The sequence below is a fragment of the Polypterus senegalus genome, chromosome 5 (genome assembly GCF_016835505.1).
Source record: "Polypterus senegalus isolate Bchr_013 chromosome 5, ASM1683550v1, whole genome shotgun sequence".
Classification (NCBI taxonomy): domain Eukaryota; kingdom Metazoa; phylum Chordata; class Cladistia; order Polypteriformes; family Polypteridae; genus Polypterus; species Polypterus senegalus.
In genome coordinates this window covers 167,951,424-167,973,382 of record NC_053158.1, presented here as the reverse complement: position 1 = coordinate 167,973,382, position 21,959 = coordinate 167,951,424, and the positions used below count along the sequence as shown (strand labels likewise).

Genomic DNA, 21,959 nt, shown 5'->3' with positions numbered 1-21,959 from the left:
ACTCATCTGGTTCTGGTGTTTCAAAAGCGCGTTGTATGGGCCTGCGTTCACTGTTTATATCCATGCGGTCTCGTTTTTGTTTTTGTATGGATGTGTCGTTTGCTAGAAGTTGTTTGCTGATGGCAGCGGATTCGTGTGCTGAAGTGACCATGGCGGCGGATCTGGGCTTGGGGGGCTACATTACTAAACGAAGGTGGCATATGCGGTGGTGTGGGTGGTCGCGTTTGGCCGGCGGTGGTAGTGTGTACGGCTTGCTTGTGGCCTCTGGCATCTGTGCATATATACAACCTGGCGTGCATGCTTTACCTCAAGTTTAGTTTACAGGTCGTGTTGTGTTGTTTGGGGCGCAACCTACTGACTCTGGGAAGCCGCTGAGTTTGACTTTGGGGCGCCAAGGCGCAGTGTGTGTGCGCGTGCGCTGTCAGTGTTTCTGGCCTCTGCAATCCTTGTAAATATACAATCATTACTAAACGAAGGTTGTATATGCAGTGGTGTTCACGTTCGGGTGGGGATTGTATTGTGACCTGAAGTTTAGTTTACAGGTTGTGTTGTGTTGTTTGGGCGCCACCTACTGACTCTGGGGAGCCGCTGGATTTGACTCTGGGGCGCTGAGGCGCAGTGCGTGTGCGCTTTCGGTGCGTCTGGCATCCGTGCATATATACAACCTTTGTTTAGTAATATAGATGTCTCAGATCATCTAGTGGCATGGTGTTTAATGCTGACGGCTCACAGTATCAGTAATAAGTATTTTATTATTTTATGCAAACAAAAATAAGAAAATATGTGTACTGTACAAAAAGTTATGGAAAAACAAAATTTATAAAATTAAATGTTACATAATACTGGCTTCCTCACAATACACTGGTGCTCTATCCATGGTTGATTTCCACTAGAACTGGCTCCAGTGACCACCAACTGGATTAAGTGGGTTTTATAATGGGTGAATGAAAGATCAGTTGTTGTTATTTTTTGAATTAAACTGTCACATTTTTCCATTTCTGTAGCTACAGCAATTCTCTAGCAAAACCATGTTGATTATCTATCAGAAAAAGAATATTACACATCACCTCCTGCTAAACTCCCAGAGAAATGTTTTTTCTTTTGCAGCAACCAGTTTCAACAATTACAAATTAACTTAACTCATACAAATTAACTTAACTCAGAATGCTATACTATATTTTGATTTTTTTCTTGTTTGCTGCTATACAGGTTAAGTCTGTGTGCCGTACAAGTAACATACAGTTCATTAAACCACCTTATATGCAACCATCAGGCTGAACCACAAAACGAAACCCAGCTGCACCATTCCAGCTGAAATGAACTCATTTATTAATTTCATTGTTTTTTGAACATAGCATAATCAGTTATGGAAATATAAAAATCATTCTAGATTATTAATATATTCCAAGACAACTGAGTAACACGATAAGCAGTATATACTGTAGTGATTTATAAAGTAAAATATAAAAATTAGAAATCCACAAAAGGGTCTGTATTATTAATTATTGTTGATCTGCAAAACTGTTAATTACATTTTTCAATAGCATGAGAAGGTTTAACTCTATTCTGTAACTCAGCACACAATCATGTGGCAGTGGTGCTTTCTGATGGTGCTTTAGGAGTTAAAGAAGAACAAAACATATGAAAGCAAAGGTCCCATCATTTTTTTTCTTTTTTTCAGTATTGCTATTTTTTATCTTAATGCACAAAACTCAATATTTGTCAGTGAACTGAGAGAGTTTCTCCAGTTAATTAATGTGATAATTTCTCACTAATTAGATTCTAATTGATTAGAGCAACTGACAGAGGAAAGGTTTTTAAGCAGCTGTGGCTCAGTTGTTTGCAACAGCTGCCAACCAATCACAGCATTTGTTTTCCTTTTTCTATTGAGAAATTAAAATGGATTGAAGCTAATGTGAAAATTTGTCATCTGTTGACTGTACACTTTAAAATATTCTTGACAAGGGTGTAATGCACAAGGAAAATTTGAGATGCCACAGATGTAACCATAACTATACTCTAGATACCATGCTAAAAGATATTATTCCAATTACATCTTTCACTATGAAACAATACATTTTGCAATAAATACAGTGGCCATCAGGTGGCCAGGACACAGAAAGTATCCTGTAGCATGCAGTAATCTGTTGTCTGGATCCTGCAAGTTTTCAATTTTAAAATATTACAATGACATACACTCATCCTTCTCCTGCTTTTCATATAGAGTTGTACATTTAATTTTCTATTTCTCAGTACTCAAATGTGGCACTTGGTGCCACTGCCCACCGGCCAAGTGGTTTTGCCTGCCTAAGGTAAAGTCATCTCTGATGAAAGATCACAGGAGTAATCGAGTGGAGGGGTCATTTTATCAGATTGGCTGGCCCAGCGCTATCCCAGCTCTATCCCAGAATGACCAATTGGGGGTGGCAGCTTGATGGCTGACATCTCCAGGATTCTATACAAATCCAAATCATATTATGTGATATCATTTACTGTTAAATTCTGCTCTGTACTTGTAATATTTTTATTTACTGTTATACTGTGTTGTAGATTACTTGTGTTTTGTTCTGTGTATTGTATCATATTGACCCCCTTCTTTTTGACACCCACTGCACAACCAGCCTACCTGGAAAGGGGTCTCTCTCTGAACTGCCTTTCCCAAGGTTTCTTCCATTTTCTTCTCCTACTAGGGTTTTTTTTTAGGAGTTTTCTTACAGAGTCAAGGCTGTCAAGAGGCAGAGCCTGTTAAAGCCCATTGCGGCACTTCTTGTGTGATTTTGGGCTATACTGTATAAAAGTAAATTGTATTGTATTGCATTATTGTATTCCACAAATATAGGAAAAAAATAACAGACTAATAACTATACAATGGAAATGAGAAACTTTGAAGATACAGTAATTGTGATGTCATGTTACATAATAATGAATGGATATTATTACTGATTTTTATTTACCATAAAGTGCATAACATCAGTGATTCTTGATTAACTACGGTAGCATTCTAACAGCCAATTGTCAAGTTCAGACTGTCTTATGTTTTTAAATATAACATCAAGCCTAAACTATTTCTGTTGCAACAATGAGAGAAAAATACGTTTTTGATTTACTTATCTGTTTTAAAGTGAGTTTTTAAGATATCAACAGTGAATTCCTATGAATACTTACTACTGATTACCATAATTGCCTCCTGTGTACCCTTGAGGAGAGGTATGAAAAACTGGTTTCAAATATTTTGAAGCTAAAAAAGGATTATCTGAAAATTTCGGAAAATCCGAAAACCACCTTTTTCATCCTTCCATCCACCCATTTATTACAGCCACATTTTCCAATTTAGGACCACAGGGTTCAGACTCTACTCTATTAACATCGGGTACAAGCCTGAACCAATCCTAGACATTGTTCTAGTCCATTGCTGGGCTCAACAATTTACATTTACATGTATTCATTTACCAGATTCTTCTATCTAAAGTAACTTACAAAAAAAATCAACATAATCGAGTCGATATCATTTAGGGATCTGTTTTAAGACAAGCATTATAAGACTAGGTTGCAAAGTACACAAAAACAAGTGAAAAATGCTCACAGTTACAGCCACCACTTAGTGTTGTCAGGAAACAAGAGTACCAACCCTGAACAGGGTTCTGGTCTGAAAACACATTCTGGATAAATAATGTTTCTTAAGGTTAACCAAAACTCAGACTCAATAAGGAAAACAAATTTCGTATCTCCAAAGTATTTCGAAAGCCACAGAATGTGTTTATCTAGAAACGAAACTTAAGTGAAGCCACAACCTTCCATCAGAAAGCAAAGGTCATGGTTTCCCGGGAACCAAATCAGCCAACATGTCAAAGGCATTTTGTAATCTAGCATTATATTATAATCATGATATCACAAAGGCATATATAATATATTCTGATAAAGCAAAATTAAAACGTATAGAACTAGATTCTTAGAGACCAATATTATGAATGTAAATAGTTTTGTTTTACCATATGACAGATGATCAAGATTTTATACATGAATTTCATTTATATATATATATATATATATATACTGCTCAAAAAAATGAAAGGAACACTTTTTAATCAGAGTATAGGATCAAGTCAATGAAACTTCTGGGATATTGATCTGGTAGCAGAGGGGGTTGTTAATCAGTTTCAGCTGCTTTGGTGTTAATGAAATTAACAACAGGTGCAGTAGATGGGCAACAATGAGACGACCCTCAGAATAGGAATGGTTTAACAGGTGGAGGCCTCATCTTTTCTGATTGTTTTTTCACTAGTTTTGCATTTGGCTACAGTCAGTGTTACTACTGGTAGCATGAGGCGAGACCTGGACTCTATGGAGGTTGCACAGGTAGTCCAGCTTTTCCAGGATGGCACATCAATACATGCCATTGCCAGAAGGTATGCCGTGTCTCCCAGCACAGTCTCAAGGGCACCGAGGAGATTCCAGCAGACAGGCAGTTACTCTAGGAGAGCTGGACAGGGCAGTAGAAGGTCCTTAACCCATCAGCAGGACCGGTATGTGCTCCTTTGGGAAAGGAGGAACAGGATGAGCACTGCCAGAGCCCTATAAAATGACATTTAGCAGGCCACTGGTGTGAATGTTTCTGACCAAACAATCAGAAACAGACTTCATGAAGGTGCCCTAAGAGCCCGACGTCCTCTAGTGGGCCCTGTGCTCACTGCCCGGCACTGTGGAGCTCAACTGGCATTTGCCATAGAATACCAGAATTGGCAGGTCCACCACTAGCACCCTGTGCTTTTCACAGATGAGAGCAGGTTCACCCTGAACACATGTGACTGACGTGAAAGGGTCTGGAGAAGCCATGGAGAACGTTATACTGCCTGTAGGATCATTCAGCATGACCGGTTTGGTGGTGGGTCAGTGATGGCTTGGGGAGGTATATCCATGGAGGGACGCACAGACCTCTACAGGCTAGACAACAGCACCTTGATTGTCGTTAGGTATCAGGATGAAATCCTTGGACCCATTGTCAGACCCTATGCTGGTGCAGTGGGTCCTGGTTTCATCCTGGTGCATGACAATGTGGCGAGAGTATGCAGGCAGTTCCTGAAGGATGAAGGAATTGATACCATTGACTGGCACCCACACACGCCTGTCCTAAATCCAATAGAACACTTCTGGGACATTATGTTTCAGTCCATCCAACGCCGCCAGGTTGCACCTTAGACTGCCTAGCGGCTCAGTGATGTCCTGGTCCAGATCTGGGAGAAGATCCCCCAAGACACAATCCGTCGTCTCATTAGGAGCATGCCCTGACGTTATCAGGCATGCACACAAGCATGTGGGGGCCATACAAACAACTGAGTATGATTCTGAGTTGCTGCAGTGAAATTTCGGCAAAATGGACCAGCCTGCCACATAATTTTGTCATTTTGATTTTCGGGGTGTCTTTGAATTCAGCACTCTGTAGGTTGATCATTTTCATCTCCATCAAATGATCTTTCGTTCCAAACACATTACCAAGTCCATATCAGTATAGATATCCAGCATTATTTTTTTCACATTGAGATCTCATGTGTTTTCAAAGTGTTCCTTTAATTTTTTTGAGCAGTAGTCTCTGATAAAAAAACTACAAATGCTGTATACATAAAAGTACTTAATTAGTTATATAGTACTTCTGATACAATGAAACTATAACTGTGACCCACTGACTTAAAAAGTTTCCCAGGTTAAACCAGTTAACACATCTAGTTATTTAATAAAAAGTGAAATAAGGCAAACCTTCATATTCCTACCTGAATTATTTGGATAAAATTAGTTATTCATGAATAATAAAATAGTCAATAAATGAATAGGGCTGACATGAATTATTTTGTAAACTAGCACAAATAAAATTCACATGGACACTGGGAGCATACAGACACCACAATCCATACAGATAATCACCAGATGTGGGACATGAATCCATAAGGGAGTAATGTGACCTACTGTGTCATTATATTGTCTGTTTAAAATGTATGTTAAGTTTAATTAAAAGTTTTGCTCAATTATGATTTACTCAAAGTTTGGTTACCTTTAGGCAATAGCAAACTCTTTATTCCTCAATCCTAAACTTGTCTCATCTTTCCAGGAGGTGAGAAAATGAATTATGTCAAGTACAAGAAATAGATAAAGCATGTATGTGAATAAGGACATGTAGGTGATTAAGGACAGAAATAAACCCTAATGTAACCAATAGTCAAAAAGCAAAGGGCAGCAAAATATCGAATGCATCTATAATTCCATTTAGCCACACACATCTGAAGAAAAATCTTAATGACTGAAAATATTTCTTTAGAAAACATGATCAACACTTCTTGTGGTTCTGATCCTCCCTCTGCAATGGATTCTGACAGCTCTCCCCAGTTATGTAGCTGCTAATAGCTTTTCTTCTTTCAAGCTCGTCACATTTGCTGTTGCTGCATGTAAAGGCTAATTGGGTTCATTAGTCTTTGACTTCAGCCTCATAAAATGCCTCCCACTTTCCCACATTCTGATTTTTAGCTGCACAGTGGGCGACTGACACCTAAGAGTGTTGGCTGTATAGCTTTGATAATGTGAAGACATCCCAGTTTCCATTTGTGATCTGTTAACCTTGTATCAGCTTCCATTGCAATCATCATTCAAGCACAAATAAAGAGAAATTAAACAGCACAAAAGGGATTGAATAATGTGACAGAATAATAGAGGATAACAAAAATAAGACCATTAGCCTATGTGTTGTAAATTATCATATCAATTCTTTATATACCTGAAGGACATAAACATGATGGATATGAGATATGAAAGAAAACTGTTGTTTACTTCACCAAGGTGTGATATTATTAATAAGGCACAGAAGATGAACAGGGGTAGATTGGGGCAGATATTGGTGTTGCCATTGCTTCCTATTTACAGCAAGCTGTGTGGCAAGTTCAATCATGAGCTGAAATGCCCATGCCTCCTATTTTTCATACACATGGGTGTTCCTGGATCCTCACTCTTCCATATAATCAGGAAAACATTACCTTGCATAGCATGATTGATGTGTGCCTATGTCCTGGTATTGCATAGTGCAATATATTCACCATTGGGTCCCCTATCTAGTATTGGAATCAGAGTACTAGAACATTTGGAATTCATTTTTGCATGTTCTGTGTGAATATTTTTTTTTGGTTGTGAATGATTTTAATTATTATTTATTTAGCAGACATCTTTATTCAGGGCAACTAACAAAGCAAGTTATAATGCATACACGAATGACTTAAATGTACAAGCATCAAAAGCAACAGAGAACAACATAGAAAAATTAAGTAAAAGGAAGTAATATTACTACAATAAAAAAATGACACCTACAACTTGACAAAGGCGACAATAAGTATGCTAAACTCATTGCCAGTACAACAGCAGCTACGCTGTAGGAAATAAAATAAGCAGTTACAAAATATTTAATGAAAAAGTGCATTTTCAAAAGATGCCTAAATATGCGTAAATTGAATGTATTTTGAATATACAAATGGACATCATTCTACAACCTTACAACATGAATAGAGAGGCACTGTCCAGTTTTGTAATGACTGGTAAGAGGAGGGACAGTCACCAGACAAGCATAAGTAGAATGAAGGCTTCTTAACACTAGAATTACCAGAGCCTACAAAAAAACCTGTAAATCCAGCCCACCTTAAATCGCTTCGCACTTCTCCGTCAGCATCTTGTAAATTTTCTGATGAAGACAAGTAGCAAGCAGCCTACTATTCCATCCCCCCACCGCCGCAGAACGGGCACAAAGTTCTCCCAGTTCCAGCCTTGATTATCTGGGAGAGAAGTGCTAGAGTTTTAGAATGGACATAGATCGTTATTTGGAACACATTCACCTCATGTGTATTCCGTTTCTACAATAATCTGTGTAAATACATCATTAAAACAAAAACGTTTTTCATATTTAAGTAATAAATGACAAAATGTACACATAAACTATAAAATGTGTTAAGCCTGAAGTCCAAAGATCAAATTAACACTTTCACAAAAGGTTCAAGGATAATGCAACAGCTTCCGTGACACAGTGGTAAGAATTGCTGACTTGTAATCAAGGGGCCACCGGTTCGATCCTGACTGCCTCATGTATTTACCATTTTGAGTAGTGAGCTGCTCTTATTGTTAACATTATACAATAAAAACATACATTTGGTTTGCGTCTGTAACAGCCAGTGTAAATTTATAGTACTTGTAAAAGTTAGCTTTTTTTCACTTGTATTCTCTTAGTCACGATCACGATACATACTAAACCATAAAACCACGGATCTGACGCTGTTAGTTTTTATTTGAAACTGGGAATAACTGTAGATGTGAGTGGTGTTTTGAGACAATTGAACTGGAAATTTTCTGATCTGGAGGGATAAAAGCTGAGACACAAATGCTGGTGAATCTGCCTTCTTCCTATCTCACTGTCACCTGATTTTTTTTTTTATTCAGTTTTATTGAGTGTTACTCAATTAGTATGCGCCTTCTGGTCCATGATGTTAAAGCTACACTGACAAAAAACAGAGACATAGGTATATATGATATTTGGAATTATTCACTTTATGACCTGTATAGTACATTTCGGAAAACACTGTGGCACTGATGTAACATTATTCATATTATTCATATTCATTCTCATACCTTCTTGTAATCAGTGACCGCGTGTTTTTTTTTTTTTCCCGATCTTGCCCAGTCTCCACATTTTTGTGCATGGTGGTGTTTCTTTTGTACTCCAGGCCATGCAGAGGAAAGAAATTTCCTCTGCAAGGTGAGCCATGAACACTCTTTTTTTCTCAGTGGACTCCGTACATGCCTTGCACAGTACATGCACGTTGATCGCCGCCAGGTCAAGCATGTTGTATCACAAGCAACCGGCCACCCGCGCGCTCCTGCTCGCACTGAATAAGCTCACGCCTTCTGGGTACAATGTCAGCACAGCACCGGGGAAAAAAAGAAAGAGACAAATATATGTGACATTTTGAAGAAATTATTTTATGACCTGAATAGTACCAATTGGAAAACATCATCGCACTAATGCAATATTATTTGAAAATGAGCAGATCGGGTGTAAATTTATCTCCCTCCCCTCCTGATCTGACCCTAAATAACAGCACCAGCATAAATTCCCACCCAATCTGGCACTGTTTCTAAATAATAAACTTGTTTTCTCTACTGTGTTTTTGCCTTTGTGTTCAACTTCCCAACTGCACCGTCTGTGCTGCCTTTAATGTTGTACAGAAAAAGAGCAATTAATGATAAAGTATGGATGAAACATTATTTGTATTGTGAAGATATGACTCTGAGGAGACAGAGGGATTTTTAAATGGAAATAATAAGAAGATGAGATGTAGTCAAATAATAGAGTCAAGGTTATAAATGCTATGTAAAAATCAAAAGTCTTACAATGGTAAATGTTGACAGTTACAAATATTCAAACAAAATAATGTCACAGAATAGATAAAAAAATAAACCAGCTTTTTGACTGCAAATTCTGGAAACAAAGTAATGCCAAATTCAGAATCCTTATGTTAAAAAAACCCAAATAACAACATGCATAGACAGCCAGAAAACATTTCAAAAAAGGCCCAAAAAACAAAGACAAATGCTAATGACAACAGTTTCAGTCCATGTTAAATCCTTCAAATAATGTTTTCCTTATTGTTCATCTGTCTGTTCTACCATTTTAGGCAGAGAACAATGCACAACAGATTGCAGACAGGACCATGAGACCTGATAAAAGTCAAGTTAGTAAATGCGTGAGGTCAAAAGAAAACTAAAATACCTAACCAAGACTCCCTAGCCAGAAGTGCAAAGTCAAAAACCTTGATATATCTGAGCAATTTTGAAACTCTAATAATACACCATGTGTTTTGTTTAGAACATGCACAATCTTGAAAAAGTCTAAGGCACCAATCTTTCTATTGCCATGATGCTGTCACACATACAGTAACTGCCAGTTGTCTGGCCTACAACTGGCCCAGATTCAAAAAAATGAATGTAAAAAACAGAAATACTGAATCAGATTCAGGGCATTGTAAAATCTAGAAATATAAAAATTACGGAGCCATTTAGGGGTTATAATTCTTTTTGTCATTTTGAGTAGGTGCCACCCTGTAATTGTCATTCTTATTGTGATTTTTATCTTATAATCAAATACTGAAATTTTCTTAATTTTTTGTGCATGCTGTTCAATTAAAATTTGATCACAAAAACAAAAGAAAGAATAACCAATAACTAATGGCTAATAATTGCAAATTCAAAGTGAAATAAAAGGTTGAGAATCATAACACTATTATACAAAGTACAATGCAAAACAATTAACATTGCAATTCAAAACAAAAACTATACAGTATAATTATTTTCCAAACTGCCTAAAATACCAACATGCTGGAAAAACCGTGAACAAAATTAATATTCAAGAATATAAGCAATAGACACAAATCGCTTTTAAAGCGAATAAATACAGAAGACTGACAAAGTCATACTTTCTAAATCACATTTGAATAGCTGTTATGTCCCTAGGGCTCCTTTAGAGAAAGGGGCTGCCATAACATCACACACTAGGTTAACATTTGTCAGTAATTTCTGATCTGTTTTAAAGATAGGAAAGTATCAGAAATAAAATCAAAAAAGGCAACAAAGGAGCTGCAAACATTCATGACCAAACACAGAATAACATACAGAAACAGAGGAACATGGTGGTGTAATGTTTTTTTGTATATTTAATGTCCCACTTCAGTTAATTAGTGTCTCAGCAGGTTTGTGTTTTTTGAGGGGTGCTATATAAAATAAAGGCCGGCTGACTGATTTATAGCCAGTTTGAAAAGGTATACTGTAGGTACCATGCAATGGACATGGATGGATTAAAATGGGTGAATGACTGAATGTATACAGGACATCAGACTCCCATTATGCATGGAGTTACAAAACAAAAGTGGAAAGCATATTACCCAGTTAAAGGGGCTTAAAATCATTTCTCTCCAATTCACATTTTTTTCCTGTTTCTATGTGGGTTTGTGGCTTTGAGCTCTACCCAATACTCTCTAGAATTGTAACTTGCCAAGTTGAACACATTCTAGCAAGAATAACCTTTTATTGTCAACAATGCTTAGATTACAAAGTCGGAATATGAATACTTTTATTATACAAGCAGGCAGCCAAATGGAATCTCCAGGTGATTTCTCTGACACACGACATGAACGGTGGCAGAGGCTACCAGATCCACATGGCTCAAGCTTTCTAGCAGTAATTGCCAATTGTGAAAATGTTATAGATAATAAGTCTGCTGCCCACAAAGGAAGACAAAACACAGCATACATGGAGAGACACCGAGAAAATTGCAGAGTTGTATATAGACTATTAAGTAAGTGACGCATAAGTAATACAAAGATGTTCTGTTGCAAAGGTAGATGTCATTCTAAACCAAACAGAAGGGCAGTGAATGTACTTTACATTCACAAAGGCAAAATGTTTCAAAGCAGCTAATCTAAGCAGTTTCTTATCTGAAACTTTAAAAGAACTTCTGCTTTCTGTTCCTGTTGTACTTATGCCTACATTCATCAAAGCCTCACAGCCCCATTTTGCCACTTCTTAAAATATTGGGGTATCTTTTCTTTATTTTGAAGATCCCAAAACTGAACTTTATTCATTTTTGGCCACTCTTGCATTCACATCAATATCTGTACAGAAAATATGTGCTATTACACCAAAATAAGAAAAATCATGTTACATGTGAAGGTTTCATTAGAAAGCTTTACGTAGAATATGACAGTTTAGGTTAAAATTTAATCTGAAATTGCTTACTGAAAACTTTTTATAAACCGATTTTCTAAATCCATTGCACAGCCTGTCCTGGAAGCATTGGTTCTGATACATTAGCAACTGAGGCTCTTTAGGGCAAAATGCATCTACTCAGAAGAATACTCATTATTTTTATTGGTTAAAAAATCCCTTTAAAGGAAGATGGGTCATTTGGCTGTCTCTTCTTAACATTACACTGGATAGAAGTAATGTCACATAATAGATGGGTGCATGATGGTCCTGTTTAGATGCCTGGTGACACGTCTAAATGCAACTTTATCAACATCAGGCATCAGCCCTCCATTGTCAGTGTATATTACAGTATATCAACTGAAGCAAGGTTCAGCAAGAAAAAGGAAACCCTATTTACAAGAACATAAGCTCACAGGTACCTAAAAGTGGACTACTGGCTATAATGAGAAAAGATGGGATTTTCCTGGATCAACTTGGCATATCTGGCTTAATCAACAACAAAAAGATATCTCACATTTTCATATGATCTGATACAAAGAAATTATCAAAACCTTGTTACAATGTGGTAGAATAACACTAGTTATCTTGCATCCCCTGAAATCACCCTGGTATGCAATAATAAATAAGAAGTAATCAATCTTAAGTGTTGTACAGTCTTACACAAAGGTATTTTTCCTTTTATTATTTAGCTTCCTTGCACTTAATACTTATATCAAAGCAAATTTTATACTAGGAAAAAAAACACACATTTCCATTTTAAATCCATAGAATTCCATTAAGAAGAATTTGCATGAACCATTAAAATGCTGTGAGTTACTGTAGGCAAGCCTCAAAAATCAAGGCATCTTATAATGACTGCCATTACAAAGGTCACCAACAGCAACAGAGAAATTGTATTTCCTTTTTGACAGATACTCAGATCACAGTATACAACAACAAGCACGGTATAAAATGGGCACAAGTCAAGGCCAATATGGAAAACACAAAAGAGATTTGAGTAAACCAAAATACAATGAGACCACACAGATAAAACGCACTTTAAAGCAAAAATGATTACAAGCGAATCACTGTAAGACTTAAATTGTTACTTGCAAAATATGACATTGTTCCATTTAAACATGCTAATGGCATGACACATGCTTACAAACTTCATAAAAGGAGTAGTCTAATTTGATTATGTATGACAAAATTCCTCCTTGGAAAAATCAAATTTAACGTATTAACATGGAAATGTGTGATGGAAAAATATCACTTCTAATATTCGTAAGTTCCTGAGCAACACTGCCAACCTAGTACTTTGCCTACATCATACTTCACATGTTGTGCAGTCCAGAAGCAGCTGCTCCTTTGGAATAGGATGTAAAGTTTAACACAAAATCATAATGAACAAAAACCTAAATTTAACCAAAGCTAAATATTCACACAATAACAAAATTAGTTAAAAAAAAAACTTATTAAGCAACATAAATCATGCATCAGTTTGAACATATGGCCTGTAGGAGGTGTCTCACAACCTCAAACACCAACACAGGAGTCCAAAAATAACAAAAATCCTAAAAAAAGGCTTTAAAAAAACTACTTCATAAAACAGGGTAATAGCAAGCTACAACCAAAGACAGGAAAATAATAAGTTCCTCTACCCCTCAGGGCCTAACTAAATGGCAGTAACTTCTGACTACTCTGTTGCACATTTTTTCCTTCTCCCCTTCCAATACTTTGTCTCTCCTTCCTCCCTCTGACTAACTGGACTCTTGTTGCCCACTGCTGCCCAATTCTAATCTCTCTGAGCAAACAAAGCAAGGCCACCATACAGAGTCCCAGCTCCCTTCCTGGTACCCTGCTATAATCACTTTTGAGGTCCCAGCTGACCTCATTATTCTTTGGTGCTGTATGAGCAGAACTCCTCCTACCGGCACCAGAGATTCTTGAACATTAGTCTCACTACAGAGGTGTACTAGAAAGGGTCAGACTGGTTGTCCTCCCCAATGTAATCGTGAAGATACAACATATTGAACTTAGCGGTCTACAGAATCTCAAACTCTGTGACTGGGCTTATATTAAGACATATCTTGCATGAACTCATGCCATGATGGAAGTGTCATGTGATGGTCAATTAGGGTACTGCTACCTAGGTTAAGTTCACAACCATAACTATATTCTTACTGTGTTTACTTATCTCAAGTCAACACTACATTATTGTGTATGGCTGCTCCTCTACTATCCTGTTGTTCTGAACTTTTGTACATTTTAGCTTACAATTATAACACATGATTGAAAGGTCCCAGTGTTTACAGTTATTCAAAAATGCATTCTTGCTTATTATGTAAAGCATCTTGCTCTATAATATAAATCTTGTTTTAATAGGCATAGACCAAATGCAGTTTCATAGATTAAAGCAGAAAATGTATTTGAGGTTAATTCAGTAAGGCTGGCTTATCAGTTCAACCATAAAATTCAGAATGATATAATACAACTTGTAAACAATAATATCTAAAATTGTGTGGAATTGTAACCCAGTGGTTCTTCCTGTGTTTGATTCCTGGCCCAGTCAACATCTGTCTTGTGCATGCATGGTTCTCTCCAGGTTTCCCAGTTTACACATGAGACAGTATGCCAAGCTGAATTCTGTAACCCTAACTTAGCCAATATGAGTGACATTATAGCCTGCAATGGACTAAGGCCAAGACTGGATTTGGTGTCAGTGCTGCCAGGATTGGTTCTGATCACCCTGAATCTCAGTATTAGAGTGAGCAGGTTTAGAAAATGAACAAAAATTAACTATGACCCTTCCACAAATGTACAGTAGCAAGCAACCAACAAACCAACAAACCAACAACAAAAGTAGAAACTTGCAAACAACTCTGAAAAGGGCAGAAGCTTTATCTTAATTAACATACAACTCACATGATGACAGAATGTAGAATGAATTTTCATCAAATTTCCAATACTGTGATATTAAAGTAGTCAGGTGAAGAATAAGCATGTCCAAGAACAAATTATCAACTAAAGCAAAACACCAGGAGATAGAAATAATAATGAAGAATAGAGAAGCTCTGTCAAACTGGTCAATGGTTAAAAACAATGCAGTCTATCAAAATGACAACAACTAAACCAAAATGAAAAACTACAGTTCTCAGTCGCATAAACATTGCAAGATTACTTAACCTTAACTAGATGCAATTTCCCACAACTAAATAATAACTGAAGAGTAAGTTTTGTTTGTTTTTCAAGTTAACCCAAAGGCTTAGATGTTGACTGCAGCGAGCTGCCATCTTCAGTAATATTTGTGTGATGATGTCACATGCTATATTGATGTGAAATTATATGACTGGCAATGAAGTCTGCTGTCCATAACAACAGTAAGAAAATTGCAACAACTATGACCATTTTGGAAATCATAATAATGCTGTAATGATGTAAACATAAAAAATGATAAAAAATTAAAAAACATAAGAAACATTGTTACTAATGAACAATTGATGGTACCAAAATGCCAAAAATTATCTTCAAATGTGTTCACAACAGATGTTATATGATGGATGCAAAGAAAAATGCATTTAAAATTAGAACATGAAGGTTAAAAAAACACTTTAAAACACACAATCTTTCAAAGTATAAAAAATAGTTTTACCTCAAAATCATTGTCAATATTTAATCCTAAAATTAAATTTATATGAAAATTCATATAATGTTTTGCCCTGCCGATAATGGGCTGTCACCTCACCTGCAGGTCAGGTCTGGGAGCATGCACTGGTACAACATGTTGCCGCACCCACTACACAATGAGCCCGATCACCCTTGGAGAATCACGCCACATGGCTGTAGTATGAAGGTAATGTGCCTCATTTAGGACTCTGTCAGCAACTGCTCGTTCAGCACAAAGTCAAAACAGCAGTACCCACGGATTCTCTGAAGAGGCACAGTACCAAAGGAGTTGAGTCTTCGTCTCAGATCACTGGATAGTGTCCATGTCTCACAACCATATAGTAAAACAGGAAGCACCAGGGGCCTCATGTATAAACGGTGCGTACGCACAGAAATGTTGCGTAAGAACTTTTCCACGTTCAAATCGCGATGTATAAAACCTACACTTGGCGTAAAGCCACGCACTTTTCCACGGTACCTCATGTCTTGTCGTACGCAAGTTCTCCACTCGGTTTTGCAGACTGGCGGCACCCAGCGTCAAAGCAATGGTACTGTTCTTGTGTGATTACTCATTATTTTCATGACGCGGCTTTATAAATACACAGAAACTAACCTCATATTGTTTATTAGTGTAATGCATCTGATTGTAATTAACTCGTAACAATATAATGGTCCAGGGAACAGCCATAGTATTCCAAATACCATAACTGCTTTAGCGTTGTTACTCTCACTTCTCCTTCTTCTTCTTCTTCTTCATCTTCTTTCAGCTCCTCCCATTAGGAGTTGCCACAGCAGATCATCTTTTTCCATATTACTCTCACTGCACGACTCAGAGTATTTATATCACTGTATCTGAGCGTGAATCACAGCAGCAGCTGATCGGAAAGAAAATTATCGATATACAGCTTTAAGGACACGCTGTCTCAGCCACTGCAAAACGTTTTAAAGCCTTTCCTGTACAGACCTCGCGGTTCAGAAACAGTTTAATCCTAAGAACTTTAAATGCACTCAATCAAGTGCTCCTTGTAGAACGGTTTGTACTTATAAGTACAATCACCCCACTGTAAACTTGCACTACAGTTATAATATCTCACAACCTGAGCCACTTTATAAAGCGCTTATTTACATATGATGACGATATCATTTTTAAGGTGAAATGCAGCAAAATATGTTTGTTAAATTATACACATAAAACTTTAACTTCATTTAAATAATCTATATTCTTCACTGGGAGTGTCGTGAAGGATAGAATAATTAAACATGTACTACGAAGATATTTCAATGTTCTTTAAACGTTTTGAAGAATCGGCGCTAAGTTTACAGATGGCTTAACGTCTATTACAGAGCTGATTGTGTGGCGATCGGTTACTTGGGGAAAGAAAAGCACTGACTGCAGTGACGGCTACGACAATATATATTGAATATAAAACAGAAAGAGAAAATAACAACACAGCTAAAAATGCAGTGACAAATTTCGACAAAAGATAAATGCTTGTGTCATGAGCACGAGGCTGCTATGCAGTGTCCGCAACGGACGTGGCCATCCACCGTGATAAGCTACCTTACAGACATTGGGCGAAGGAGCCACCGATTCTTCCTCTGCCCAGTGCCACCACAAGCCTAGAGCCGCCCCTGAGTACTGCTGCAATAAATTATTTCATCGAAGTGAAACACATGTTTAATAACGTGCTTTAACCCCTATTATCATGAAAATGACATCACGTATACATCTCAGTATTTTAGTTATTCAGAGAGCTGTAATATCACGAATGTAATGGACTCTGTGTCCAGTTGGAGGAAGGGAGCCAGTTTAAGAAGCAAGTAGTGATTCACACACATAGAGCACATACGAGTAGAAGATCAAATACAAAACAAAGCATTTAACATGCTACTTTAATTGCGATGTGATTTGAGAAACTGGTTAATTAAACGATTTTAAGATGAAGTTTATAATGTTCTACTAAATGACAAAATAAACTACGTGATTAAAGTGGAAATGTCGAGATTGAAGTTGACATTTCGTGCTTTTTCCCCACCGTGTGCCTTTTTTCTCTGTACCCTAATAAACTTTCATATGACACTCAGACAGTGGGCTTACAACTCTTCTTTTCACGGCAACTTTGATATGTGACTTCTTTTTTATTTCCGGCACTGTGCGATTTTGTGAATGTGAGCTTTCAAGTTTCTCCAACACGCTATGTCACTCGATCAACTTCATTTTGTTGATTATACCACGGTTTATTTGAACAAATAGTATGTTTTTCCTTTGCCTCCACTTGGTATTCGCTGAAATTCTTATATTTTCCCCGTGCTTTTCCCATTGTCTTTTCACAGAAGGCTGCGCTTAAGGGCGATTTATATTGATTTGCATATTCAAATAGGCGTAATTCTGGGAGGATTTGGGGCGTTACATAATGCGCGTGCACAAGCGTTAGTTTTCACGCTGATCGGGATTTATGTAGCGGAAGAACGTGGAAGTTGGAGTATGCACATATTCCTGCATCTGGATTTTTCTGTGCGTAAACACATTTCGGCTTTTGTGCTTACGCCATGTTATAGTGCAAGTTCTACGCACGGCGTTATACATGAGGCCCCAGGACTCAAAAGACTTGGACCTTCATCTTTTTGCAAAGATATTGGGTGCCCCACGCATCCCTTTATAATGACTTCATTAACCTACATGCTCTCCCAATCTGTCTACTGACTTCATAGGAAGAGTCACCTATAATATGAATGTCACTGCTGAGGTAAGTAAACCTCTCAATGAGGTTGACATTCTCTCCTCAGACAGACACACTGCTGATGACTGTGCTCAAGAGGTCATTAAAGGCCTGGATCTTGGTTTTTATCCAGGACACTCACAAGCCAAGACATTCAGATTTCTCACTCAGTCTCTTGAAAGCTCCGATCAGAGCCCCCATTGACTCCATGAAAATCGCAGCATTGTTGGCAAAGTCAAGATGAGTGAATCTGTCTTCACCAACAGATGCTCCAAAGCTTCTGGAGCCCACAACCCTGCCCAACTCCCAATCAATGCAAGCATTGAACAGAGTAGAAGCAAGAATACTGATAAACTCCTGAATCAACTGGGAAAAATGCAGAGGTTCTGCCTCTACACTGCACAATACTCATGTAGTTCCAGTGAACTGGCTGGCCATGATATCCAGCATCTTCAGGGGGATCCCACAAACTCTCAGGATGTCCCACAGTGCAGCTCGATCAACTGAGTTAAATGCTTTACAAAAATTGACAAAGGCTGCAAAAAAACTCTGCCAATATTCACGCTTACGCTCCTTGAGAATCTCAGTGCCAAGATGTGGCCGATGGTAGAATTTTTAGGTATAAAACTAGACTGCTCCAGTCGCTGGTAGGTGAGCAAGTGATCACAGATCCTACTGAGGATGACCCTAGCAAGGCCCTTACCCGGCATTAAGAACAGCTTTATCCTCCTGTAGTTGCCGCAATCCAGGAAATCAACCTTCCCTTTCTAGATAGGGATGACAAGTCTTGTTTTCCAGCTAGTTGGGATGATGCCCATCTCACAAATGGAAGCAAAGATTGCTTGCAATGCCAGGAATTACAGCCTTGCCACCAGCCTGGAGAAGTTCACCCCAGATACTACAGATCCCTGCCGCCTTCCCTACGCTCAGCTGGTTCACCGCCTGTGCATTCTGAGTCAGATTGGGTGGTTCACAGCTAATTGGAGAATCAGCCTCAAGAAGAATGCACTCAGAGATGTCCGATGTCCTGGCCGAAGGATCAACTTTAAACAGCTGCTCAAAGTAGCCAGCTTAATGGGTTACAATTGCAGCGTCATCTGCAAGGTCCGTTCCATCAGCCACTGTGACTGCAACTCTACAAGGAACCAAGGATTTGGATGTGCGTAATGCTTCGATTTTCTCTGTATCTATCTATCTATCTATCTATCTATCTATCTATCTATCTATCTATCTATCTATCTATCTATCTATCTATCTATCTATCTATCTATCTATCTATCTATCTATCTATCTATCTATCTATCTATCTATCTATCTATCTATCTATCTATCTATCTATCTATCTAAGCAGAAAATGGGCCACTAGACCACAGATAATGTGTCACTTGCTCACAGATTCCTCTAACAAATGTCTCCTTATCTGCCCTTGCAGCCCTCACAGCCATCCTTCTCAGTTCATCCTTCTCAGTTCCCGGTACAGAACAGAATTGCCATCAAGCCCTGCACTGCAACTCCTCTTAGTGATATCCAGGGTGCCTTGTGAGATTAAACATCTTCTTCTGTTAAACTAGTCAACTATGCCGTCTACCTGACAGAGGTCAGACTTAAGAACTTACCACGATGAGAAAGCTTCTGTAAAAGTTTCCTGAAGTGCTGAACAACAGGTGGTGAAACTTCGTATCTATATACGTCTATCACCGGTACCCGCTGACACTTCCCAAAAACTCCATCTAGAATGAAAAAACAAAATAATTTTGTTAGAACCAAGAATTTATAGTATCTTAAAACACCTGGTTAGTAATTCTTGAAAAAAGAAAAATATGCTTAAAGCATTCAATATAGAAAAAACTTAAACTTGGCAATGGCTGGTACCTTAGTTGTCTCTTAATGGTCTGTCCCTGTCTTGCACCCCATGCTTCCCGTACAGGCTTCAGCCCTACGCAACCCTGAACTGAAGTAACTAGTTACTAATATTTCCTAAACTAATAATCTTTGAAAATATGTTTATTTGTCAAACTAATTTACTTAAATCTGTTTAGAAGGTATTATGAATTTCATGTTAACACCTTTAATGTACCAAAAATATTCTACTGAAACTTTTAAATCACACATCAAATTATAACTGCAGTTCTGATTTTCATAAACTCAGGCAATTTTCATTTATCATCATTATGTTTCAAATATGAAATAAATTAACTTTTTGATAGTCTACCAGAACAAAAATATTGAATCTACAGTATAACAAATACAGTATGGTACAGTGACACAATCTAGCAAGTACAGGTCATTAAACAAATAAAAGGTAACCAATAATAGCAATAAATATGAAATTAAAAATCTAAGTATTAAGAAAAAACACAGTAGCCCAAAAAAAAATCCAAACAATGCAAGAAACTGAGTTAAAGAAGCATTACGCTGCTATCTGACAGACAGTAAATATGAATTTCAAGTCAGAAACTTCATGTGAACACTCTAAAAACTCTGAGCTACTGGTTAGACAATTTGGAGAAAATTGTCCAAACTGGAGAAAAGCCACCCAAATTCTATGAGTTCTGAAGTAACATTGACCTTTCACATTAGTCAATTGAATAAAACAAAAAAAAAATATATCCTGGTAAGCTTAAAGTGACATTTGTATGGTTGAATTTCTTTGGGGCAAAGTGATGGGCATTTAAAACGTTTAGTTTGATTGTTATTCATAAAAAAAATATGCAGTTTATCTTTAACTTCTTATTTCACACACCAAGCAACAAATCAACAGTGATCTCATACTTGTTCAAATAGTCTGACTAGAAATTCACAGGAACGCACTAAAGTGGGTAGGTGAAACGTTTTAACTTGGAGCTTCAAATACTCTGTTAGAACATAAATGTCACATTACTAGTTTTACATTGGCTAGTAATAACTGCTGGAGTATAAAAATAATACTTGTGAGTCTAATGGTGCAACATTCAATGCTTCAATATCACTTGCTGGGTGACCGGAGGCCAGTTTGTTGCAGAGGTGTGTGGAAACTAAGACGATGGAAAAACCTTTCTTTGGGCATCTTTTGTTGTGGTGGTTTTATAAGCTGCCACAGATGTGTCTGCCATACATTATAATAAATGTACTACATGGATAGGTGCTTAGTTTAGGCTGCTGCTCAGAATCATCACGGTATGAAAGAACACCTGCATTAACTTCATAAATCAGTCTCCTATTAAAAATGATGTTATGACCAAGTTATTGAGAAAAAAAAAATTACAATTTACTACAGTCTAAACTTATGACCAACATGAACACTGTTTCATGAAGGATGACCACAAATCTACCCCACTAGTAGCAGAAGTAAAACTCTGTATGGAATGGTCCATCCAGTACTTCCATGTAAATTCCACTTCAGTGATACTACAATAAATCACTCAATGGAAGATTTTACAATGCATTAAAATCTATTGTACTGTACAGTAATATATAGTCAAGTATATTAACATATTTATTATGTACACAAACAAATGTAGAATGAAATTAATAGAAAATTTAATTTAATGATATTTAATTTGAAGCTAAACACACTGGGTCATAAATAAACAAGCTGCACAGACTGATAGATTGACTGCCACGATCCCCATTTGGGGATCATGTACTTTAAACTATCTAGTGACACCACCTGCTATTTATTTAGGAAACAACGATGTGTGCATGACTAATCAGGTTTGTGTCTGTGCTGCAGATGCTAAATTTAGCTTGTGCACGTGGTTGGCTTCCCACGCGAGATCATTCTTCCGGTCGGGGCAGCTATTTTCGTCGCATGAGTAGAACGCCAGTTTTTAC

General features: G+C 37.5%; 1 protein-coding gene across 2 annotated transcripts in view; it reads right to left on the bottom strand.

Annotated features, from left to right (window-relative positions):
* ptprn2 (protein tyrosine phosphatase receptor type N2) overlaps nt 1–21,959 on the bottom strand; it is a 1,088,657-nt gene that overhangs the window by 776,085 nt on the left and 290,613 nt on the right. For both annotated transcript variants that reach the window (XM_039753609.1, XM_039753610.1), the window contains exon 3: nt 19,763–19,876. In XM_039753609.1, coding sequence (XP_039609543.1) covers nt 19,763–19,876 — 114 coding nt within the window. The remainder of the gene's footprint in view (nt 1–19,762; nt 19,877–21,959) is intronic.